This window comes from Pogona vitticeps, chromosome 1 (genome assembly GCF_051106095.1).
Source record: "Pogona vitticeps strain Pit_001003342236 chromosome 1, PviZW2.1, whole genome shotgun sequence".
In the NCBI taxonomy this organism is placed as follows: domain Eukaryota; kingdom Metazoa; phylum Chordata; class Lepidosauria; order Squamata; family Agamidae; genus Pogona; species Pogona vitticeps.
Genome location: NC_135783.1, coordinates 77,776,239 through 77,802,440, shown reverse-complemented (window position 1 = coordinate 77,802,440; position 26,202 = coordinate 77,776,239). Strand labels below are relative to the sequence as shown.

The 26,202-nt window shown below is 39.9% G+C and overlaps 1 protein-coding gene across 16 annotated transcripts in view; it reads left to right on the top strand.

Moving 5' to 3' along the window:
* PHACTR2 (phosphatase and actin regulator 2) overlaps window positions 1-26,202 on the top strand; it is a 134,928-nt gene that overhangs the window by 81,870 nt on the left and 26,856 nt on the right. For 3 of the 16 annotated variants that reach the window (XM_072995829.2, XM_072995843.2, XM_072995839.2), the window contains 5 exons: window positions 5,435-5,602; window positions 12,050-12,130; window positions 15,991-16,149; window positions 21,053-21,283; window positions 25,538-26,075. In XM_072995829.2, coding sequence (XP_072851930.2) covers window positions 5,435-5,602; window positions 12,050-12,130; window positions 15,991-16,149; window positions 21,053-21,283; window positions 25,538-26,075 — 1,177 coding nt within the window. The remainder of the gene's footprint in view (window positions 1-5,434; window positions 5,603-12,049; window positions 12,131-15,990; window positions 16,150-21,052; window positions 21,284-25,537; window positions 26,076-26,202) is intronic. The other 13 variants (XM_072995849.2, XM_078383288.1, XM_078383286.1 and 10 more) reach the window with 7 other exon arrangements.

Here is a 26,202-nt window from a genome sequence, read left to right as displayed (position 1 = left end):
ATAAAACAAAAGCAGAATAGAGCAAACAAACATCCATCAGAATCCATATTTTCAAATGGGAACATGCTACAATTCACCAGTTGGAACAGCCAGAACATATTGTTTACAGAAAAATAATTCCTTGGCTGGTGAGCAAGATTGCCATGTTTCATATGGAAGTGTTATGAGGGTAGGCAAGTAGAGAATCTAATGGCAGGGGAAAAAATTGAAAGGGAACAGTCAAGAAACAAATCCATGTACTGAATAAATACATTGAATATATAGGGCTGGGCAAATAATCCACAAGAAATCATTTGAAAACTAACTTTGGAAGAGCAAGCATTGAAACTTGAAAACCTTGGGTTTATTCACTGACATATTTTGGGGTCAAAAATAGTGATATTTAAGCATGTGGGGCGAGAGTGACTCTTCCTGTATCATAACCCTGAAGATGAGATATACTTCTCTGTCCATTTTCTCAATATTAAGGCAAAAGTCAGGATTAATTTGCAAGTACAGCTACCTACACTTTTAATCTCTTCTCTAGCAGGAGGCCTAATTAACATTTTGCAGCATTGGCAGCCCCATCTGGAAACTACCATTCAGCCACCCACATTAATACCCAAGCTTTTCCCTTTCCTTTAATTAATATGCTGTCAGTACAGTTAGCTCATGAAAGAACTTCCTGAAGTTAACAGTTACGTAGTGGAGTGAATAAAAATGTATGAAAGACAGCTGTGCCGATCTGCAGTTAAAGCATACCTTTCTCTCTTTATCCATTAGTGATTAATCTCTTTGTCCCCCAAAGCAGAAAAACAAAATAGGTGAGGGTGTGTTTTGTACCTCTTTTATATTAGCAGATGTACCTGTTTTTCCTAGATTAGAAACATCTTAACCCCGATCATTGTTCTCTTTCTCTTTCCCCAACCATTTCAAACTTGCCTCCATCCAGCTCAGTGCTCATTCAGTTTCCTACTGCTCCCTCTCCTTCCTGCTCCTTATTACCATGTTTCCCTGAAAATAAGACAGGGTCTTATATTAATTTTTGCTCCAAAAAATCCAATAGGACTTTTTTTCAGGGGATGATTTTTTTTCCTGTACAACCATCTACATTTATTAAAATATAGTTATGCCATCTTCTTCCGGTTGCTGCACAATGGTGGAGGGTGGGGTTTCACTTAACTGGGGCTCATTTTTGGGGTAGGGCTTATATTACGAGCATCCTGAAAAATCAGGCTAGGGCTAATTTTCAGGTTAGATCTTATTTTCAGGGGAAAAGGTAATGGAAGTGTTTAGTGGTTTGTCTCCTTTCCTTTCTTTCTGTCTGTGCTGTTTGAAGAATTTGAGGATCTTGCCCTGGAAAGTAACTCTAGATTTACTTGAAAAACCTTTTAAAAATGCATTTTCCAAGGCTGTATTTGTCTTCTCTATGAATAGTTTGGTTGAAGGTGGAACTTCAGGCCCTAGATAGATTTTCACTTGACAAACATCAACCAAAAGGAGCTGTCCTTTCCCACTGCAGTTCCCCATGCACCCCTAAAGTGAGTTCTGGAGGCTAGGTAACCCCCCCACAATGGTATAAGGATAACAAGGGAGAGGAAGGCACAGAAGATGAGTTGTGGCCACCAGCAAAATGTGGAATTTAGGCCATGGACATTGCTTGTTTTTACTAGCTATAGTTAAGAGTTGGACTGTGCATTGGCTTTAGCCAAATCTAAGAATCCTGAATTTGCACCAATTTTATGCACCAACCACCGATGCTGAAGAGGCTGACATTGACCAACACCTTCTAGAACTGACACCAAAGAAAAATGTCCCTGTCATTATAGGGGACTGGAATGCCAAAATAGGGAGTCAAGAGATAAAAGGAACAACAGGTAAGTTTGGCCTTGGAGTTCAAAACAAAGCAGGGCAAAGGCTAATAGAGTTTTATCAAAAGAACAAGCTGGTCATCTCAAACACTCTTTTACAACAACACAAGAGGCGACTCTACACATGGAAATCACCAGATGGGCAATACCGAAATCAGATTGATAATGTTCTCTATAGCCAAAGATGGAGAAGCTCTATACAGTCAGCAAAAACAAGACCTGGAGCTGATTGTGGCTCTGATCATCAGCTTCTTATAGCAAAATTCAAGCTTAAACTGAAGAAAGGAAAAACCACTGGGCTAGTCAGGTATAATCTAAACCAAATCCCTTATGAATACACAATGTAAGAGAAGAACAGATTTAAGGAACTAGATTTGGTGGACAGAGTGCCTGAAGAAATATGGATGGAGACTCGTACATTGTACAGGAGGCAGCAACAAAAACCATCCCAAAGAAAAGGGAATGCAAGAAAGCAAAGAGGCTGTCCAATGAGGCCTTACAAATAGCAGAGAAGAGAAGGGAGACAAAATGCAAGGGAGATAGGGGAAGTTACAGAAAATTGAATGGAGACTTCCAAAGAATAGCAAGGAGAGACAAGAGGGCCTTCTTAAATGAACAGTGCAAAGATATAGAGGAAAATAATAGAAAGGGGAAAAACAGAGATCTGTTCAAGAAAATTGGAGATATTAAAGGAACATTTTGTGCAAAGATGGATATTGTTGTGTCGTTGTGTCCGACTCTTTGTGACTCCATGGACATACTAAAGGACAAAAATGGTAGGGACCTAACAGAAGCAGAAGACATCAAGAAGAGGTGGCAAGAATACACAGAGGAATTATACCAGAAATCACTGGTTCTTAATCTTGGATTACTCAGGAGTTTTGGACTGCAACTCCCAGAAGCCTTCACCACCAACTGTGCTGGCTGGGGTTTCTGGGAGTTGCAGTTCAAAAACATCCGAGTAACAAAGGTTAAGAACCACTGCCAGAAATATCTGGATGTCCCGGACAACCCAGATACTGTGGTTGTTGACCTTGAGCCAGACATCCTGGAGAGCGAGGTCAAGTGGGCCTTAGAAAGCATGGCTAACAACAAGACCAGTGGAGGTGATGGTATTCCAGTTGAACTATTTAAAATCTTAAAAGATGATGCTGTTAAGGTGCTACACTCAATATGCCAGCAAGTTTGGAAAACTCAGCAGTGGCCAAAGGACTGGAAAAGATCAGTCTACAACCCAATCCCAAAGAAGGGCAGTGCCAAAGAATGCTCCAACTACCGCACAATTGCACTCATTTCACACGCTAGCAAGGTTATGCTCAAAATCCTCCAAGGTAGGCTTCAGCAGTATGTGGACCGAGAACTCCCAGAAATACAAGCTGGATTTTGAAGGGGCAGAAGAACTAGAGACCAAATTGCTAACATGCGCTGGATTATGGAGAAAGCCATAATCATTTCCAGATAAATCTCAAGGCGCAATGTTGGCATCTGAATTGAATTGGATGATCTGTGCCCTACTTAGTGTTAGCCACACTTCAGGAATAAGACATAACACTAAACTGTGGTTAAACTAAAATGGAAGGGGAAGTTTCTGGTTTCCTTATGGCAGTACTGCAGAAAAAGAGAGAACTGAGGTAGTGTGAGTGTCCAAGGCTCTTGGAACCCAACCCTGTAACACTGAACCATGATTTAGCAATTGTGTACAAAACAAAGTAAAAAAAAATTCTTGTCAGTAATCTGGAAAGATATGGATCTTTCTAAATGCCTTGCTGGTGAATGTGTTTAGAGAAACATTTCAAATCTCCCCGTTTTCCTCAAAGGCCTTCTATTTCACTCAGGGTGGATAAAAATCAATGACTTTTAAAAATCAAATAGATCTAAATAATTATTTTAATTTTAAAAATTAATGTTTTTTCTCAAAATGGTTTTCTAAAATCCAGTTTTTAAAATTTAAATCAATTTAAATCAAAACCATTCTATTTTCACTTATAACAGGAGCCTCCCCTCGACCACTGTTAATGTTTTTTACCTTGAAACGTATAGTCATAACAGATCCCTCTTATTCAACTTATCTGTTGAGGTGCACCAAAATTTAGTGTGTTAGCTGTAGCAAAAAAACGGAGGGCCTCTATACCACACCCCATTCCCTGTAGGATCAAGCTCTGTATGCACATGCGAAGGCAGAAGTACATACACTTGAGACACAAGGTAAATGATTAAATATAGAGAGATCAAGTGACATGAATTTATGAATCGATGAAGCTACTGAACAATGAATAGTCCTTTCAGTTAAAGCTCCCTGCTATTTTTGTGGTTCTATTTTCCTTTTTGAGGTCCATTTTTCTTCTTCTGCAGCATTCTCCATCTTCTTTGATCTGTTCTCTTGTTCTGAGCTCAGTATTATCTTGTTCGTGTCTGTTAGGTGCATTCCGTATTAAACATATTAGGCTACATCTGTAGTTCCTACCAGTGGACTTACCCCTTTAATTCTCTCATTAGACCTGACACCTTCAAATTCTGATGTTAAGATGTCTTTATGGAACACTCAGCATTGTTTGGTTAAAAATAATTATAGAAATATGCTCAGAATGGATTATTTTAAGAAAAAAATCTTTGTTATCTTCTGTAATCATACAACAGTACGAGGTTCTGTTTTTCTTTCTAGTAAAGAGGATGTCTGAATCACACTGAGCGTTAAGAGAGAAGGGAGGGGAAAGCACTGTGTGCTGAAAAGAAGAGCAATGAGATCAGAAAAGCAATAGGTCATCCAAGGAGCCCTAGCCCAAATTCAAAGGTTACAAATGATAGAGTCTGTAACAGCTGTTGATGATATTATTATTAATAATAGTATTAATAAAAACATGCATGTTCAGTGGATCCACCTCATAGAAAATTAGCCATATTTAAGTGTTTTACCATGCACAAAAGTTTTCTGGAATCTTTTCAGAGGCTGTGTGATACAGTGGAACATGAAATGATTCTGAAGTGAGAAACTGATTTTTGGAACATTAATTTCTACCAGAATCTGTTAGTGCTTTTAATTGCAATCACATGGCTTTGAACAGATTACCTATCTTTGGTGTCAACCTTTGTCTTTCGATTGTGTAGGCATGCGTGCATGTGCATATTCAGCATGTTGTCAAAAAATCAGGTTGTTTTGTTGCTTACTGTGTCCGAGCTAAAAAAAAGCAGGACAACAGCGCTATTATGCAAGATACCCGTGACATTTCAGCAATTTTGAACTAACCTCAGCAGCTGTGTAGAGACCAAAGAGTTTGATGTTGATGCTTCTAGAAAACAAGTAAAATTGGGCTTAGGATTTCAAAGTGCTGTTTGAAAATGTGCAGCTGCCTTTACTGGATATGAGCCAGAAGGTACCATTTTATTCTTGCTTTTATGTATGTGATACATCTATTAACATTCTTTTATTTAAAGGTGTTAGCGCACATGGCAACACACTGGAATGTGATATGTTTCCTCCTTCAAACTCAAGTGTTTTGAATTTAAAAATAGATATTTTGCTTTAACACAGGTTTCAGTGATGCAGTGTGCTGAGTTTTTTATATATATATTTCTTATTTACATAGTTGATGGGATAGACAAGGCATCAATTGCAAACTCAGATGGACCAGCCCCAGGTTCCCAATCTCCTCCTTTCAAGAGGAAGGGCAAATTTTCTACCATTGGTAAAATCTTCAAGCCGTGGAAGTGGCGAAAGAAGAAGACAAGTGAAAAATTTCTTGAAACATCAGCAGGTATGATTATTGGTGGTGGCAAAGTTTTTTTTGTAAGGGTTGGAAGCAGGTATTATTTGATTAATTTGTAGAATATATTGGTCTCAAATAAGAGAATTGTACAGTTACGGTGATCTCTGATGCATGTCTTAGGAACATCTCTTTTCTATGTTTATTTAATTTATATGCCGCCCACACTACCCAAGGGTCTCTGGGCAGCTTACAACAATTTAAATACAGTAAAAAGATAAAAAGATAAAAAAATACAATTAAAATTACAGTGCTCTAAAAATTGCCATCAAGACCCACAGTCGGTAATATCACAATTAAAAACCTGAAACAGGAAGGTTTTGACCTGGGGCCGGCACCAAAGGAATCTCCCTCGGGAGGGCATTCCATAATCTGGGGGCAGCTGCCGAAAAGGCCCTTTGTCTACAAGCCATTCCTCTTAGCTCCTTGAGGGATGGCTCTTTCAAAAGGGCCCCCTGGCTATATCTTAATTGCCAGGTAGGTTCATATGGAAGGAGGCGGTCCTTCAGGTGTCCAGGGCCCAAGCCGTTTAGGGCTTTATATGTCAAAACAAGCACTTTGAATTGGGTTTCATCTATTTCCTACTTTCTGGTGGTTTGCCATTGTGTGCTCTGTTGAAGGCACAAGAGTTAAATGTGTAAGGAGAGCACATTCCCAGGAAAACATTTGTGGAATTATTTTTCAGCAGCTTCCATTTATTTTGTAGGACCTCACTCATTTACCTCCCATTCTTGGCCATCTGTAAAGCAGGATTTGGTCTGAAGTAAGTCCCTACTCTTCAGTGTGAAAGTCTGTACCTCTAAAAGCGTTCTGAACTTCCAGCCTTAAAGATAAAAGATAGGAACTTTCACATCTGGATAGTGCAGCCACTAATTTTGTGTTAAGTATGTGGTCTTATATTTGAGCGAGGAAGCAATTTGTAATGTATTTTGCAAATGACAACTAGACCCAAGCCAGACATATAACCTTTTCGCAAATGAGGTCATCTTTAGTGGACAAGCAGCTAAGGGGGGGGGGGTCAGTCCTGGTTGGAAAAGGTTTAATCATCAGCTTTCCTTCTCCCATTACTCTTTTACAGATTGCAAATATTCAGTGCTAATTTTATTATTTTGTTTTCTGTAATTTGAGAGTACATAACACATACCTGTGTGTTGTATCTAGTTTGGTCTTCAGCCACAGAGATCCAGGGGAAGAAGGAAAATCGGATTCTTTTGTATTTGGCCTGTGAAATGCAACATGCACTGGAGTAGCCTGTTAAGTGTCTTCAGTGGAAGCAACAGTTTTATTACAAAAATAAATAAGAAAATTATCACGCTGTGTCGACAGCTGAATAATCCATATGTAAACAATTCAGAAGGTGGGGCATTAGATATGGAAATAATGATGCCCTATTGGCAAGCACCAGCTGAACTTGCTGTGCTTCTCTGGGTCTCCAGGTGGGTGGACAAATCTCACGGCAAATGGCATTGGAGGAAAAGAAAGTTTGGTTTTTGTGCATGAAATGGGCTTAAAGATTGTGCACTCATCTTCACCCATTACTAGCTGGTAGCTGGGTTCACTGGCTTGTCATGAAACTGTTTTTGTATACATTGTGCTTGCCCTATGTTGACACACAAAAAGTAAGCAGTGAGGGAAGAGGAGAGAGCCCATCCACTTGGACCCATTTGTGTGCTGTTTGAAGCAAGGGCAGAGTGGAGCAGCAGCATTGGGACTTGTGAACCATCCGTGTTACACATGCTCTGGCAGTAGTGGTGCAAGGCCTGAAACAGACTTCCCATGGGCAGAAAGTGAATCCTCTGGAAGCCCCACTAGCTGGGTCGGGCCTGGGAAAGAAAATTCGTACTTAATAGACATGCAATATGTAAGGCTGCCAAAGACCTAAAAGGAATGGAAGTAACCATTGTCCATTTTGCTTCTTGCCTGGCCAGAAAAATGGGTCCTTCCACCCCTGTTATCCAGTTGTATTTGTACAATACTACTTCTATACTGGTTTTTACTCTGATTTTGAGGCTGTTTATCTAGATTCCACAATCTGCAGGCCCAGAAGCAGTTCCAGCATTCTTTCCAAATTTTTATTTGTGTGATGTCATGAGGTATATCCTCTGGTCTCAGATTTTGACTTGGAAATGGGATGCTGCTAACCTGACAGATTTGTATGGAAAGAAATAGATTTTGCTGATGAATGGAATCATCAGCAAAAGCTGTTTATGATTATGAATGGATTTTTTGTCTTCAGGAGCAAAATTTCTGTGTTTTAGATCTGGACATCCATACTGCCAGGAACTCAAGTTTCAACAGAAAGCAGTTTCTTCCTTTCCAAAGAGCAACCTTACAAAAGCATCCAGGGTGCTTTCATCAGTTCCTGCTTTCAAGAAAAGGAAGAAAATTAAACACTTTATGTTCTGAAATAAGACAGATGTTCTTCCAAGGATTTATAGCATGGGTCAAAAGCCGTGTCTGGTTCTGATAATATCAAATGTTGTAATTCCGAAGAGTGCAGAGCTAAATGGAGATTCTCTAGGTGTCTTGTTAGGAACACCAAAGTAAAGATGTTCAGAGTATTTGTAGTTGGCTCCCAGCATTGAAAAATACAGCCTGCAAAAGGTCAACAAACTCTACCGAGCCACAAGGACCAGTGATCACTACACACAAAAGACCAGCTAATGACACCCATCAATCACAGTGACAGATCATCTCTCCCCCTTATCACAACAATACACCCACAACAAAAAGCACACTGATCACTATAATCACCCAATCTCCTGAAAAGGACAAAAGCTGATCCCACAGCTATAAATACTCAACTATCGCACAAACTGCACCAGAGCACAGACAAAGTTCTGACTCCTGTCCTCTGAAGATGCCGGCCAAAGAGACTGACAAAATATTAGGAAGAAAAACCTTAAGAACACAGCCAAACAGCCCAGAAAACTCACAACAAACAAGTAAATCTTGACAGACAGGGCACTGCACTGGATGTCTCTGCTTGATCTACTGTTTCCAAATAAGGAGCTAGGTCCCAGCAGATGGCCTCCACTTTTGATTTTAAAAATGCTGCAAATTGGTCACATGAAATGCTAGGAGGAGGCCAATCATTGTGTCCAGCTCCGGATAGATCGCATACTATACAGAAAACTTGCGCCTGCTGGTTCAAAGCTTTGCTTATCAGGAGAGTGAAGTGAGCTTTTCTAGCAGCCTCCTCCTGTTCTGCTTCATAGCTCTCAGCACTGGATGAGCTCTGCATCAGAGTGGGTGTTTACGTGCAATCATGTCAATAGCCCTGGTGGCGGCAGTACACCAGCCAACCACCAGAGCCTTGACAGGGGCGCCAGCCAGATCAGTTGGAATCCCTCGGATGGAATCCTATAGGATCCAGTAGCCTGCAGGGGTGGACCATTAAAATAGGTTCCTGTTCCCCGCGGGGAGGGAGAGCCATTGTGAGGTTGCATTTTATTAGGTGGTGGTCCAACCACGACAAGGGGACTAATGCAAGGCCCAACAACATCACGCAACATTCACTCTGCTCAGTGGAGAAAACCAGGTCTAACGTGACCACCCACGTGGGTGGGGCCGTTAACATGTTGGGACATGTGCAAGGAAGCCATGGTCTAGATTGGCGGGATAGAAATCCAATAAATAAATAAATAAATGAATAAATGAATGAATGAATGAATGAATGAATGAATGAATGAATGAATGAATGAATGAATGAATGGTTTCCAAGAACTCAAGAGCTGGACCAGAAACCTCTGCCTCCACATGGATGTTGAAATCATCCAAGACTAGCAGCCTCGGGGATCCCAATAGTGCCGCGGAGCCAAAGTCCCCCAGCTCCAGTAACAAAATGGCTGGATCATAGGGAGCATGGTATGCCAGCAAGATTCCAATACCATCCCTGGCCCCAATTAACACGTAGAGGGCCTCAAGACCTAGTGTCACCACAGCAGAGAGCCTAATAACTTCAGGGGTATTCTTATAAATAATGGCAAATCCCCCCCGCCCCTCCGGTCTACCTTGGTGATGGACAGCATAACCGGGAGGGCAGGCAAGAGAAAGAGGAACACCCCCATCACTGCCCATCCAAGTTTCAGTTATGCAAGCCAGCCAGATCTGCATCCTTCTCCAGAATAAGGTATCAAATAAGCTGGAGTTTATTGGATACATATCTGGCATTCAGCAGGACCAAGTTTAGAGTGGAGAGGCAACTCAGCTGGCTACCTTGAACCGGGCAGGTAATTACAGAGCTAGAACAGTGGACAGCCTTCAAACATCTTTCCACCGTTCTTCTGGAATGAGCAGCAACTGTGCCAACACCATATCTCCCTCTACCTTTAATCACCCGTATATTCGAGAGCCCTCTGCTGGGAGGGGCAGGCCTTCCGCTCCACTCCAGAAGAAAAAGAGATGAGAGAAAAGAAAAAAACAATATAATAAACAAAATTCAATAATGAATAAACAATATTATAGTTAACATAAGTTAAACACTCTTAATGATCTGACAAGTTCTGAAAATATTCTAAATATCTTTGCTTTGGTGTTCCATGGGACTGCCAGAAGAAGAGAATGATGAACCATTTCTGAATACCTTATACCTGGAAAACCCTGGAAAGGCTTGCCATGTCTGAGTTAACTTGATGGTTCATGGTATCACTAGTACGTGAAAGGAAAAAGTGAGCAATATAACTGCTGGATAGCTCAGTGGTTTAGGTATCTGGCTGCAGAACCTGACATTGGGAGTTTGATTCCCCACTGTGCCTCCTTGACAAGAGCTGGACTTGATGTCAGTGATTCTATTTTTCTGCATCTGAACTTCATATTCATCTCTTTTGCAGTTCTGTTGGTATTGGTTATTGTTGAAATTTAGTTTGTTCTGGTTACCTGTTAAACAAATGGACCAGAGGTCTTATTCAGAATAAGACAGTTTCATAAACTGATAGGGACTGATTTAAAATATCTTGTAATTATGGTTTTTTGCACATTTGAGATTTTGGTAGCAAGTGTAGATAGAGCCATGAAGCTATATATAGCACAGAAGCTCCATCTGTTGAATTTTTTCATATATATTTTTTCACTGAGAATTAACTGTTGTTTCAGCATTAAAACAAGAAAATTTCAGGAATATCATTGATGTACCAGATGCTTCTTCTGTACACGCTTGCAGAAGGTTAGCTCTAAGCACAATCAAAGCTGCCAATTACTACTGAGGCTGACTTCACTTCTTTCTCAAGTGCTTGGATAGGTAGAAGGAGAGGAAAAATTAAGGCTATGATCTTGAAGAGACGACTGCTGGAGGCTTCTTGTCTGATAATTTCAAAAAGATATTAATATGATATGGCTGTTATGTCCATGTAGACATTATACGGCTATTGTGAGACTAAATCCTGTTTAGGATTTGCAGTAAATGTTCCCTTTGGGGTGTAAAACTTCATACCACATTTGTCAATATTTAGAATCAAAAAGGCAAGTAGAGATCATACTTTCATTTAGAGTATTCTAGTCTTGAGAAGTGAATTGGAGCAAAACTTGAGATTTGAGGAATTCCATTTATAATTCACAGCAAGGTTGATGCTCCCCTATGACCAGCTTTCTCATTGCATCTAAGATCTGTGGTGTTGGTTCTACATCATATAGTTCTCTTGAATAGCATGTATATTTCCTGTACAAACATCACATCTGCATCAGATCACTTCAGAAGTACTCAATTGTCTTAAGGGATTATTGGCTCTTGTTCCTCCATCTTTCTGTCAGCAGAAGTAGGTTCATTTTTAAAAACAAAACAAGACATGGGATGGTATAGTTATTGAAAACTGTAAAATAGGAATGAAGAGAAGATTATATATTTCACATTCTAATGCATCACAGTATGAAAGGAAAACCTTCTTGTACTGAAGACAGTAAGTAATTATCGAAATGAGTCTTGAGGCCCTGAAATTCCTGTAGTTTGAAAACAAGTCAGAAACAAGTGATTTCCAGGATCAGCCTTGTTTATTAATCATGCCATGCTCCTGTACTAAAGTACTCAAGTCACAAGTTGTAATTTCTGTACAAGGGAATTTCCAGATGTGTCATGCTACACATTATGCAAATTTGTGTTCGTGTTCTAGTTTCCAAGAACCATACTATGCTTACTTTTATAAAACAGATCTATTTTTGCTCAGACTAGATTAAAAAAATCTTTCCATGTCACATACAAATGTCTATCATAGTACTTGACAAAAAATATATAAGTGCATAATAATGAGCTTACTTAATGACAACTCTCTTCTATAGGCTGTTCTGTGCAATAATGTTTTTCTTTACAACTTGTTTCAAAATTCTGAAAGAAAACAGTGGAGGTTATTTTGCTTTTAATCTTAATCTTTATTATGATTTAGCCCTTTGTCAGTTATATTACTGAAGAAGAGTCTGATCTTTCTCTGTCTCTGTCTTTCTTTTAAGTGCTGGAACGAAAAATATCAATGAGGCAAAGCAGAGAAGAACTGATAAGAAAGGGCGTCCTGAAAGAAATAAGTGAGCAAGGTGATAATCAATATAGGTTAACTGTGTTTAAATGTTGCTGTTTAAACTGTTAACATTATTGCCCTGATGCTGTTTCCATTGTTTCGAAGCTCAGGACCAATGTATGTTGCCTTTTGTACTAAGAAAAATGGCATAGCAAAGACCTTTCTTGGTGCCTGACAAGGCCCCCCTCCTATTATGTGCACAGCATACTAAAGCAGTAACAGAAATAAATGAGGGAATTGCCCCTGCCTTCAAATGATACAGTGGGGTCTCTACTTAAGAACGTCCCTACTTAAGAACAATCCAACTTAAGAACAGCTCCATTTGCTAAATTTTGCTTCTACTTGAGAACAGAAATCCAAGATAAGAACAGGAAAAAAAGCCTTTCCTGCTCTTTTTTTAACCTTAGGTCATCTTAGGTTAAAAAAAAATTCTCCCCCTAGTGATAGAGTACATATTAACCAGCTTTGCATTAGTTCCTATGGGAACTAATGCTTCAATGTACGAACACACCTCTACATAACAAAAAAACAGCCAGAACGGATTAATTGGTTTTCAGTCCATTCCTATGGGAAATTTTGCTTCAACTTAAGAACGTTTCAACTTAAGAACTCCATTCCAAAATGGATTAAGTTCTTAAGTAGAGGTTCCACTGTAGTTTCTATGGACGGAAAAGAGCAGATACGGATTAAATGGTTTTCAAAGCATTCCTATGGGAAATGCAGATTCAACATAAGAACTTGAGAACCACCTTCCAATACAGATTAAGTTCTTAAGTAGAGACCCCACTGTACTTAATGCCAATGTAAGATCCAGAGGAGGTTTTGAAAAGTGGAATCTTCTTTAGCGCTCCAAGCTGTATTTGCTGAATACCAAAATGGCTTAAACATCATGGCAAAAATCACAAAAGACTCTTGAGAATATATTAATGTGCAAATACATAAAATGATTAACATGTAGGATATTTCTGGACAGTGTAATTCATATGGTTATGTTGTGAAACTGTAACCAAGTTTCTCAGGTTGTTTTTGTAGGGTTTCTTCTGTAATAAATGACTTAAAGCTAATCTGGTTGATAGGCTGACTGGCTGGTATCTTTATTTATATTTTATTTATTTATTTATTGGATTTATATACCGCCCCATAGCGCTACAAGCACTCTCCGGGCGGTTTTTTTTTTTTTTTAAATTTCAAATGTTATATTTATTCAGTTAAAAACTGACACTTGGTAAATGGTCACATGAACACTAAGGAACCATATCTACAGTTTCCTGATGTCAGATCATGAAAATCGCACAGGTTTTCTACATGTACAAATCTAATGCAAATTTTAAAAATGCAAAACCAAGACAATGTGAAATCAACAGTGAAAAGTATTCAATTAGACAATTTAAAAAATAAATAAATAAATCTTCTTGTTGATGGATGATTTAAATTGATTTGACTTGCTCTAAATTTATTGTTAGTTCTGAATATTGATCATATAGTCCAACAGAATCAGTGTAGACATAGCAATCTCAGTTTGATAAAGCTTTCCTGCTTTCCTAAGACATTGTTCCCCACCTTATTTGGACCAGGAAATTGATCTGAGATTCCTTCAAACCAAGGTATCTGTCATAGAAGATGTAAACCTTCGTGACAGATGATGAAAATTAATGCCAGGGTAATCATTATTGGGTGCTAACCCAACAGCATAGCCGCCTAGGGTGGTCATATCATAAATAGAATAAATAAATAAATAAATAAATAAATAAATAAATAGTAATGAGTGGACCCTCTACTTACGGAATTAATCTGTATTGGAACAGTGGCTGCAGGTCGAAAAGTCTGTAGGTCGAGGCTCCATTGACCTACAATGCATTGAAAACTGATTAATCTGTAACTGGCCGTTTTTGTTCCATTTCGGGTTTTTTCTGGTCCGTAGGTCGATTTTCTGGCTGTAAGTCGAACCTAAATTTTGCAGCCAGAGAAGTCTGTAACTCGAAAAGTCTGTAAGTCGCGCTGTCTATAAGTCGAGAGTCCTCTGTAATCAGTCAGGGTGAATAAAAATCATTGAAACCATAAATCATGATTTAAATTTTTAAAAAGTTATTTTAAAAAAATCAAATCATCAAAAAAATCTGATTTTTAGAATTTAAATCAAATCCACCTTGTAATCACTGCTAAAAGCCTTCAAGTCATGTACATTTCCACGAGACAGCCTTGCATAAATTTAAATACAGTGGTACCTCACTAGACGCCGACCTCGCAAAATGACAAATCCACATGATGATGTTTTGCAATTGCTATAGCGATTCGCAAAGCTGTGATTCCAATGGGCGATTTTCGCTGGACAATGATTTGGTCTGTGCTTCGGGGACCATTTTTTCACAAGATGATGATTTTTACAGCTGATCAGTGGCTTCGCAAAATGGCTTCCCTATGTTTTCGGGACCCATGCTTCGCAGGACAGCCATTTTAACAGATGATCGGCGCTTCGCAAAATGGCTGCCCTATGGGCGATCTTCGCAAAACGACAATGATTTTTCCCCATTGGAAATCATTAAACAGGTTTCAATGCATTCCAGTTGGGAAACGGTTTTTGCAAGACTATGATTTCGCTAAACAGCGATTTCAATGGGACGGATTATCGTTGTCATTCCAGTGAAATCAGTTGGATTCTGCCTAGATTGCATATTTGAAGAACTAAGCATTGAATAAGTGTTGTGGTGATGTAGGTATTCTTGATATGCAAGGTACTGGGAATGTGGGAATCTGCTTCTTTCTTTTGCCCATTTTCTCATTTCAAGATGGCTGGAAGTTTTAAGAGAGCTGTTGTCTCAACAGTGATTGATCTCAAACAGAGGTGTTCCAGAGAAGTTGAACACTGCACTCCAGCTCTCAGTTAGGCCCTGCTCTGACCAGGTGTTTTCATACACTTTGCCCTCCTTGTGAATAACCTCACATGCTGCCTGGATCCCCTTTCCACTTTTGGCCCTGAGAATGATAGGGGGAGCTCCAAATGCTGGTCAGGAACACACACAACTCTGTAGAACTCTCTGGATTTGGAACAGGCACGTTTGGCTCAGAAAACTCATCAGAATTGCTTGCTGGTTGGGAATCTTTTGGGATGTGGTTATGCCTTCTGAGAGAGAACCCACATTTTGGTACAGCAGGTCAAATCTCTGACACTTTGTTAGGTTTTGTTATATATTTTTGTTATATATTTCTGATCTGATCCCTCTGTGAAGCATCTCTTGAGTATCTTCACAGGCAGTCTAGCATTGTGTAAGCAGTAATCTGCAAATGATTTTTAATTATTATTTTATTTTCGTTAGATGGCTTATTTTTTCTTGTTAGGCAGTTGTCACCTGGCTCTGAAGCAGACTACAACCCAGATGGAAATTAGTTCTGGGAATATATATTTTGAGCTAAGTCCTATCCTTCTACCACCATTTGTATTACAAGAAAGATGTTTTGTGATATGTTTAGATATATATACCCTGTTTCCCAAAAATAAGACCTAACCTGAAAATAAGCTCTAGTATGATTTTTCAGCATGCTTGTAATATAAGCCCTACCCCCAAAATAAGCCCTAGGTAAGTGAAACCCCGCCCTCCACCATTGTGCAGCAACCAGAAGATGACATGACTGTAAAATAAAACACCCCCTGAAAATAAGCCCTAATGTGTTTTTTGTAGCAAAAATTAATGTAAGACCCTATCTTATTTTCGGGGAAACATGGTAGGGCAATATGTTGTAGCAAAACATTTTATACGTATCAAACGTGCCTGATACTAATGAGAGCATTATTAAAAGTGAGAAACCTGCCAATAGGAGTCTGTTAATTGCACTGTCAAAATTAGTGAATGGCTTTGTTTTCTGTTTGTTTAATGTCAGATGGAGGTGTAACAATAAATTACGAAATCTCAAATGGCCATACAGTAGTAATCACTGAAGAAGCCATACAAGAAGAAAATGTCATAAGGACTACAGAAGACAATAACTCCATATCAACAAAAGCACCAGCTCTTGAGGAGAGAAAAGGGGGTAAGAAAGGTGATTTGAAATGCAGTCATTTGGATTCATTTCTTATTTAAGAATACTAGTAGGCCATCCAAAATAAATGATATATGAAAAGGACTCTGAATATAACAGGGAACTGAATGGAAACATTGGTTCTGTAGAAACAAGACTTGCAATAAGAACGACTCTGTTCAGATAGGGATGGATATTTTAAGTGAATGAATTAAAATGTTGAGCAGATTGTTGAAAGCGAAGGGGGGGCTGGCAGTCTGCAATAGGACAAAATCTACTGAACATGCATGGGTTATTTGCTGTGGTTCAACAGGAGGTGGTGTGGTTGTTAAAGTGCTGCATTTGGAGCAGGGAGAATCAAGCTCACATTTTATGAAGGCTGAGTGTCTTCAAGCAGCTCTTATCTTACTTTAATCTACTTCAAAGGATTGTTGTGAAAACCAAGTTGGAGAAGAGAGCAAACAGGATAGAACCTACCTGAGAGATCCCTTACAGTTGTTTTTCTATGAATACAAATATTTTATTTCTTAAAGAAATTTCTACCTTTTCGATACAAAATCCCCAAGGTGGTTTATGAAGCTGTTGTTACTACTAAACAGGAATATACATTAAATGAACAAATGACTTTGTGGCTCCTGTGCATATCGCTATGTTGTTATTCCTTTATTTTTTATGGAGATATACATGAAGGTACAAGCCTTTCTGGATGTTACCAAAAGGCCTTTCTTGCCCAGTGTCCTGTTTCTCACAGTAGCTAAATAGCTGCCCCCAGAGACCCACAGGCAGGACATAAAATTCTCTTTTATTGTTATTTCTCAGCGATTCCTATTCAGTTGCATACTGATCTGATCATGGAAGCTCTTTTTTGCTGTCATGATGGGTAGCAATTAATAGAATTATATTTAATATTATGTTAATGCCAAGCATCATAATCTTTGATGGGTTCTTTTTCTACTTAAAAAGCTATGGAGGAGGGAGGGGTCAAGTTTTGAACAGAGCAGCCAAGGGACATTTCTGCATGTTTCCTGCAGCAGGGCAAACAGTAGCTTTGAATACCCTTTTATTAGAGATGGGTCAGAACTGTATTGGTTAGTTACACCAGCATAAGTGCAGTGATGCAAACTGCAGGAGTAAATTGGGTTTTTTGAACTAATTACCACTAGTTAAGAAATTACTGGTTATATATCCTTTGTCATGCACCACTTGCAGAAGGGGTATAAGCAGATATTCATTAAATAGAGGCAATTTGCAGCTGCAGTTTACCCCATTGAATTTAACATTGGTATAACTAGCCACAAGGACTCTGGCCAGTCTTAGTGCCAAGCAGCATATGATGTTCTGTGTAATATCCAGTATAGTTTTCTCAGATGGGACAGTTATCTGAGTGCTTATTTGTGTGTTCTTTGAAACTGTTTGAAGATTACTGAAGAAGTTGTGACACATTTTGATGCTTAGTATGTACTGTATATTGTTTTTTGGAAGATCTGAAAACAGGATGTATCCGTTTTTACTTTTCCATCTTCTGTTGATAGGCTTTTGAATCAAAGCCTCATGACAGCATTGGATTGTTGGCCCCACTGTGCTTTTTCATCTGTTTGCATTTGCTTCTTCTTAACAGATTTCAAAATTGCAAGGAAATCAAAGTAGATCTTGCAAACCAAAAGCTTGCCCTCACCTTGCAGGCTTAACAGCTCGTTTGTGGCCTTCTCAGAATCTGGCTGTTCTGTTTTTATTTTAAAAAATATTCTAAAGCTTTAATCAGAATAGATAAAAGAAAGTACCTTAACTACAGCTATGAAATTAATTATTAAGAAACAATGGCCACAAAATACGGGGATAGGCAGATTTGTGGACAAGGCTATCATTGGCCACTAGTTATGATTATTGTCCTGCCTCCAGCATCACAGGCAGTGCATTTCCCAATACAGATCGCTGAGGACATAAGTTTATTTATTTTATTTTATTTTATTTTATTTTATTTACCACCCATCTGGCAGCTAAGGCCACTCTGGGTGGTTTACAACAAGTAACATAAAACAGCAAAGCAGCAAAATAGCAATAACAACCTCAATACATTAAGGGAGTAAATCAAAGTCGTAAAGTCCAGTGAGGATAAACATTACAATAAGTAGAAAGTTGCTTCAGTGTTCATGTCCTCCTTGTGGTTTTCTCAGAGATATCTGCTTGACAACTGTAGGATACATTAGGTATATTTCTAACATAGGAAGCATATTCTCATAAGAAGATATTAGGAGGTAGGTGCCCTATTATATGACAGAGACACAACGATGGAGGGCAAGATGGTTCTTTTTCACTTAGGTCCCTCTGTGTTGCCGTAGATAGGTTTGTGTGCTCTTTTTGTTTGACTATTAGTAGGTAGCATTCATACTTCCCATCTTTTCTCTCCATGAAGGATTAAAACTTTCCTTGAAATCTTCCAGACGGGGCTATCATATGCGGCATGTAAATAAAACTAATAATAAAAATATTATAAGTGGTGATAAGCAGCTATCTGCTCATGATTTTGACCTCTAGTTCTCTTCCATGCTGATTTCAGGGAGACATAAATGTGCAAGAATTGCATGTGAGATCAGTAGCAAGAAAATCTAGTAAACAAACCTATCTGTAGTAATAAATGTTGAATGTGTTGGCAGTTAGATCTTGAGAGATTAGTATACTGAACACAGTGCAAGTTAAGAGCAATTTTTAAAATCAACATACTTCAGATAAACCATTTTAGAAATAAATTCTGTCTTAAGCTTCTCGCCTTGCAGATACTTTCTGTGTTCTGTATATTTCGTTAGTAACCAGATATGCCACATTGTGTTTAATTGTCTAACACTTTGTTTTTATATACTAACCGTTTCTAATAAACATGCTGCTTAATTCTTGAGAATGGGTTAGAAATACAAGATTAAAGAATGAGCAAGGACTGCCTGAGAAATACCTGTAAAAATAACACAATTGGATGCTGATCTCTGTCCTCCTACAATGAATAAGGGATGTGGGTCCAAACCGATGACTAACATGTGCTTTAGAAACTATGTAACAATGGTTCAGACCAACTGAACGTCCAATTTGTTTTTGAGCTTAAATTCAAGATGGTGGTGTTCATCCTGAATGCCTAAATGGCTTGGAGTAAGGCTAGCTGAAAGACTGCCTCCTTCTGTATATACCTGCCATGGATTTCATATTACAGTGGTGCCTCGCTTAACGACTTTAATTGGTTAAAAAAAAACATTGCTATGGGAAAACACCGCTAAGTGAAACGCGTTTTCCCATAGAGATGCATTGAAAACCGGATAATCCGTTCCAATAGGAACGGATTATCCGGTTTTCTCCCCCACCATCGGGCGCAGCGCTTTGGGAGAAGCCTGGGGGGGGGGGAAGACGGGATCGGCTCCTGCCTTCTCCCCCACCACCCGACTTCTCCCAAAGGGCTGTCCCGATGGTGCTTACAGCAGCGGAAGAGGTGTCCGGTGGAGGAGAAATGACAGATCGGCTCCTGCCTTCTCCCCCACCGGGCACCTCTTCCACTGCTGTAAGCAACATCGGGACAGCCCTTTGGGAGGAGCCGGGCTGTGGAGAAGGCTGAAGCCGATCCAATCCTTTCCCCGCACCATCGGGCGCAGCGCTTTCGGAGAAGCCTCCTGGTGGGGGGGGAAAGATTGGATCGGCTTCAGCCTTCCTTCTCCACAGCCCGGCTTCTCCCAAACGGCTGCCCCGATTGTGCTTACAGCAGCGGAAGAGGTGCCCGGTGGGGGAGAAGGCAGGAGCCGATCTGTCATTTCTCCTCCACCGGGCACCACCGCCGCTCAGCTCAGGGATAATGCCTCCAGTGGCCTCCAAAGGACCCTTCTGAAGGGTCCTTCGGAGGCTACCACCCGCATTTCCCCCCAGCTGAGGGGGGGAAAAGCCTTTTTACGTTCCGAGGCTTGCCGATGGCAGGGGAAAAGGGCGGGAACTTCAAAAATGGTGCTTGACAAGCCTCTGCAAGCACCCATCGCTGCGTGGAGGGACCCCCGCCAGTGCTCCGATGGTGCAGGGGAAGCCTCCCAAGGGCTCCCAAGCTGTTGTGCGCTGTTGCGGGGAACCTCCGCCAGTGCTCCAATGGCTTCCCCTGCACCATGCCGGCAGTGGCCTCCGAAGGACCCTTCCGAAGGGTCCTTCGGAGGCTACCACCCGCATTTCCCCCCAGCTGAGCGGCGGCGCTCCCGCTCAGCTCGGGGGAATATGCCCCCTGCGAAGGGGAATCCCGGCGGTGGCCTCTGAGGCTACTGCCGGCATTTTCCCCCAGCTGAGCGGCAGGAGCGGTCCTTCGGAGGCTCCCGCTGCTCAGGTGGGGGAAAATGGGGCCTATGGGGAAAAAATCGCAAAGCGATTTTTCCCCATAGGCAACATCGCAATGCGATCGCAAAAAAACCTTCGCTATGCGGATTCATCGTTAAACGGGGCACTCGTTATGTGAGGCACCACTGTATCAGTATAAACCCTGTCACCTGTCCCACCTTAATTCCTTAAGAGGCTAGTTTGGGGGATACACAAGCCAGGCCTTTCTCTGTGGCAGCACTTGACTGTGTAACTCCATCACAAGAGAAGTGAAGCAGGTCTCAGTTCTGTTAAGCTTCCTCAGGCAGCTAAAACTGTTGCTCCAACAGGCAGTAAAATGTAAATGCTATCAATAAATAAATATTCTTTGTTTGGGTTTGAAAAACTCTTCTGGAGCACTTGATGACAATGAGTCTGGGAGACTTATCAGGATGATTTGGTAGTAGTTCTTCCTTTTTTAAAAAAAAAAAGTCAAATGAATCTGGTCCTGATTCTCAAGCAGTAGAGCAGCACCAAGAAGTGTATCTGTTTGTTTAGCCAATTACCTGTTGTTGTCCATTGGTCAGTTGCTTTCTGTTCACTTTCTCATTCATAGAGAAACCTCTTCCCAAAGGTCCTGAAACCTCAACACCCCATGTTCCACCACCTACTAAACCTAAGCCTAAAGCTAAAAAAGCAACCATACCTCCAAAAAGCACTACAGCTGCTACCACTAGCCATAAGACTAATGACGTGCCACATGCTAAAAAAAGAGGCAAGGCTTCTGCTAAGCAGGCCTCTGCCCCTCCGTCCAAACCAGCAAGCCTCAGTGTGAATCGAGAAGCTGGTGAGTATCACACTGCATGTTGCACGATGCATGCTTATACATAATCAGCACTGGGCTTCACAGCTTTGGATTCATGGTGCATTTTGCTTCCTTTGTCAGAATCATGTCTCTATGTGTGTGTGATGATCGGTTACTAACTCTACACTGGTGTGGTCTGACTCAGTTTATTTACTAAACAGTTTTATATTTATTCAGTGTCATTGCCTATACTGTGCATCTCATCTTGACCCCTGGACCAGAGTAACAAGCATTAGAAACTGATGGGTATTAGCATTTCTCAGTCAATCTGTGAGCCATCCAACCATAGCTACAAGTCCATCTGAACAGACAGATGACACCGATTGGCTATGTATGCCGTGACATTAAAGTTGCCTTCGTAGTTCATGGATAGATAGTATTTGGCCTTGTGCAGAGCGAACAATTCCCTGAGTTTGAGTTCTTTCCTGAAAAATTTAGTTTGTCAGAAAAACAGACATTTCTGGTGTTTGTGTTGAAAAATGTTCATTTGAAAACACAGCACTATAACAATGACAAAACAAAAATTAAAGGGTTGTTCAGAATTCAAGAATATAGAATATATTTTAAGGATGCAGTTCAATTATTGTGTATCATGTTCACAAACCTGCCAAAATACAATTCATGAACATTGCATTATTCAACAAAATTTTATTTTTAAATTACAGTGGTGCCTCGCTTAACGATTGCCTTGTTTAGCGATGAATTCGCATAACGATGTGGTTTTTTAGAAAATAATATGCATCGCATAACGATGTTTCCTATGGGCGATTTTCGCTTAGCGAAGTTTGGGACCATGCTTCGCATAACGAATGCGATTTTAGGTCCCCTGCTTCACTTAACGATGTTTTTTTTCAATTAAAAAAGTGTCTTAGAAGGGTCAAAAACGGTTCTAAATGCTTGGATTCGTTAGAGGACCCCTTAAGTCATGTGCAAACCTGATTTGGCTTTGATCTGACTTTTCGTTAATTTTTTGTGAATTTTTTTTTTGGCCCATAGGAACCAATGGACCTGTCAAAATCTGACAGCTCCATGCTTTCCTATGGGGGAGAAAACAATTTACAAAAAATTAACGAAAGTTCAGATCAAAGCCAAATCAGGTTTGCCCACAACTTAGGGGGTCCTCTAACGAACCCAAGAATTTAGAACAGTTGCTGAGTCTTCATTAATTTTTTGTGAATTTTTTCTTCCCCCATAGGAAATAATGGAGCTGTCAGATTTTGACAGCTGTCAAAAGTTGGGGGGAAAAATTCACCATAAATTAATGAAAAGTCAGATCAAAGCCAAATTAACTTTTGCATCCGTTTTAGAGGGTGCAGAAGCTAATCCAAGCATTTAAAACCATTTTTGCCCCTTGTATGACACATTTAAAATTGCAAAAATTGACTTCGCAAAGCCATTAAAATGTATTGAGTCAGCTTCAATACATTCCAATGGAGGATACATTGTTTTGCTTAGCGATGTTTCCTATGGGTTTTTTCGCTTAACGACGGCAATCCGTTCCAATTGGAACGGATTAACCGGTTTCCAATGCATTCCTATGGAAAATGGTGTTTCGCATAGCGATGGTTTCACATAGCGATGTTTTTTTTTGAACCAATTAACATCGCTATACGAGGCACCACTGTATTCCACTGAAATGTGTATTATTGTTTTCCTGTTATAGTTTTTAGTATATCAATAAAATAATCAGATTTCTAAAAATGACAAAGGAAGTTTTTTAATAGCAAAAAAGCAGTGGAGGATGAAAAATCCTAGTTTCTTCATTCGGTCTCCAGGCAGCTGGTGGAACCTCAGCACTTTAATTATGGCTAAGCAACTGTGACTAAGCTCAACATAATTAAAGAATCAAGCGCAGATTTTGTCTGGTGGCCTTAGTAATAGCCAAGTTTTGCATCCGTACCAGTGTCAGTGGTAGTTCACATATTTTTTCCTTAATATTCAAGAAGCAAGAATTTTTATGTATTTATGAGAAAACTTGCTGTGAATAGGATGTACACAATTTTTTTTGCTCCATTCAAATTACAATGTACTGAAAATTAGCAGCAAGCTTGTTATTGTTGACATATTCTATCAAGTCATTTCCCATTTATTGTATTCCTCTTAATAGTGATCTCCAGAAGGTCCGGTCATTAACAGATATGCTTAGGTCTTGCAAACTCAAGGCTTTATTTAATCAATCCATCTCATACTCAGCCTTCCTCCTTTTGTGCTGCCTTCATAATTTCTCAGCATTATTGTACTTCCAGTGATTAAATATAGTCACGTTTCAAGTTTCCTGAAACCAGTGTTATAACATCTACCTTGCTGAAAAGCAGCATGGAATTTCCCCCACCCCTGGTCCAGAAGCACAAGGCTAGAAACAAAAAGTAACCTTGTGGCAAAGGCATAGATGTTTGGGCAATTTTCCCCCTAAACATTTTCATGTTTAAAAAACAAACAGACAAAAAACAAACTGTATATGGCAATTGGTCAAAGATAGAGACACTGTTTTGGGTTGGATCTGATTTCAATCAGATTGATTGAAATTAAAATTTAAACTACTACTGAAAGTGTCAGTTGAATCATGTGACTCCCCCCCTTGCAGTGCTCTTTTGTTTATTCTAACCATAATACATATTTTCTATAATATCTGTTTTTCACAAAACCCGTGTCCTGATTGACTCTACTTTCAACAATTCACTCTTCCTTGATTCTTCCAAAGTCTGAAAGTGAAAAAGGAGATCGTGAAGATATATATTGTGAAAATGTATATATTAAGATTATCGCAGGTGGTGTGTGTGTGTTTGTTTGAGGGGGGAATCTTACTATTAAATCCAACATTATTTTGTTTCCTGCCAAAATGTGCACTTTCAAGGAAAGTATTTCACTTTGTGGGTACATAGTTGCTCAGGGACAATAACTAGGTTTGCCACTCTGAAGGAATCTGTTGTAAGCAGTCCTAGAGATTTATGAATAACTTAAGTCAGAGCTGGAAAATAAGGCTGATTCAGTTTGTTTCTCATTTTTGTGTATTGCTGTTAACAAGCATGGGTTTGTCAAGAACTACAATTTTTAAGATATTTTTGAGGGGAGTTAGAAGGGTTAATCTAATTAATCTATACAGAAGCCTCAAAAACGGAGTCCTTAATCAAACAATTGATGGATTCTATTCACAAAAAACAAATATTTTTAAAAAAAACAATATGAGTACATTTCCAATAATATAAAGAATCCATAACCCCTGTTCCATAATGAGACATTTGACCTTTACCTTAATTTAACATTGTTAAATCATTTATTTTTATCCACTCTGCATTGTTTACAACTCTTCAGGTGACAATGTTATAGAATGGGTACTTTATAGGTCTACTTCCTTGTGAATTATGCAACCAAACATAACTCTGGAGGACAAAAATGTCTCTCCTTGCGTATAAGTGAGAGCCAGTGCAGTGTAATGGATAGAGTGACAGAATAGGACTCAGGGGCCCTGAGTTCAAATCTTCACTTCGCCATGAAAACTCAGTGGGTAGTGGCACTTGTAAAGCCACTTCTTAAATATCTCATGTATCTTGAAAACCTTAGGAAGGCCACCAGGAGTTGGATGTGATTTGACAGCACATAACAACAACACAGAATGCATGGATATGAGGAAGGGTTTGTGCTTCAGACAAGTGCTGTAGAGGCTGGCTGAGAGGCTAGTCCTAACTGCACTAACATCAGTGTCAATATAAAGCTTAAGGCTAGCAGATGACAGGTAAGGGAAATTCATACTAATGATAAGGGACGGGAGGGAGTGTGTATGCAGGATCTGGCAGCTCTCTTTTGTTTAACCATATATGTGCAGAAAATGGTTGTTGTGGGTTTTTTGGGCTTCTTGGCCGTGTTCTGAAGGTGGTTTTTCCTAACGTTTCGCCAGTCTCTGTGGCCGGCATCTTCAGAGGACAAAGCACAGAGTGCTGTCCTCTGAAGATGCCGGCCACAGAGACTGGCGAAACGTTAGGAAAAACCACCTTCAGAACACGGCCAAGAAGCCCGAAAAACCCACAACAACCATTAGATCCCGGCCGTGAAAGCCTTCGCGAATACATGTGCAGAAAATATTTATGTATTTCTTACATGTGAGTGAAACACGTACTGCTTGTGTAGTTCCAGGTTTTCCAGTGTTAACACTGGGTAATGCATTTAATTAAAGAAATGTGAAGTATCTTTATTTTTAAACATTTCTGCTGTGATGAAACACATGCTTTGTTATTTCAGCTAGTTCTTCTACTTTAAAAAAAGTGCAAGTTCCAAAGTCATCATCTCCTTCATCCACATCATCTCGCCCTAAAACCTCTAAAGAGGCAACTTCCAGCAAGCCAGGCACAGGGACACCCAGAGACAAGAAGAAGCATGGGAAACCGGTGCCCTTGAGAACACCTGCAGATGGGGACATTTCTTTAACTTCAAATACAGCATCAGGCAACTCTGAAGCAAAGGTGGAAAGCTCTAAGCTAGAAAAACCTATCCACGTTACTCCTGAAGCTGGAAACACAATACAACAGAGCACAACCACTATTCCTCCCCCTCCTGCTATTCCACCTCCTCTTCCTCCTCCATCCATCCCATCTCAGTCTCCAGGGTGCCAGCCCACTGGTTTCTCAGACACACAGGATGTGCCAGTTAGCAATGAAATACATCTGTCTGTTCCTGGCATAAATTCTAACGATCTTCATAGAAAAAGCAAAGCAGATAGTGAAGGCTCTTCAGGCGACGCTGTCTTAGACAACAGCCTTGGGGAAGAAGACACAGACTGGTAAGATAACATGCTCTTGGCTAGTTGTGGTCACTTGGGGACATGATGTAGTGAGACTTAAGGGGATAATAGAGTATTTTGTAAAGCTTTTATATACTTTGCCTTAAGAGTTGAACTTTGAAATCCA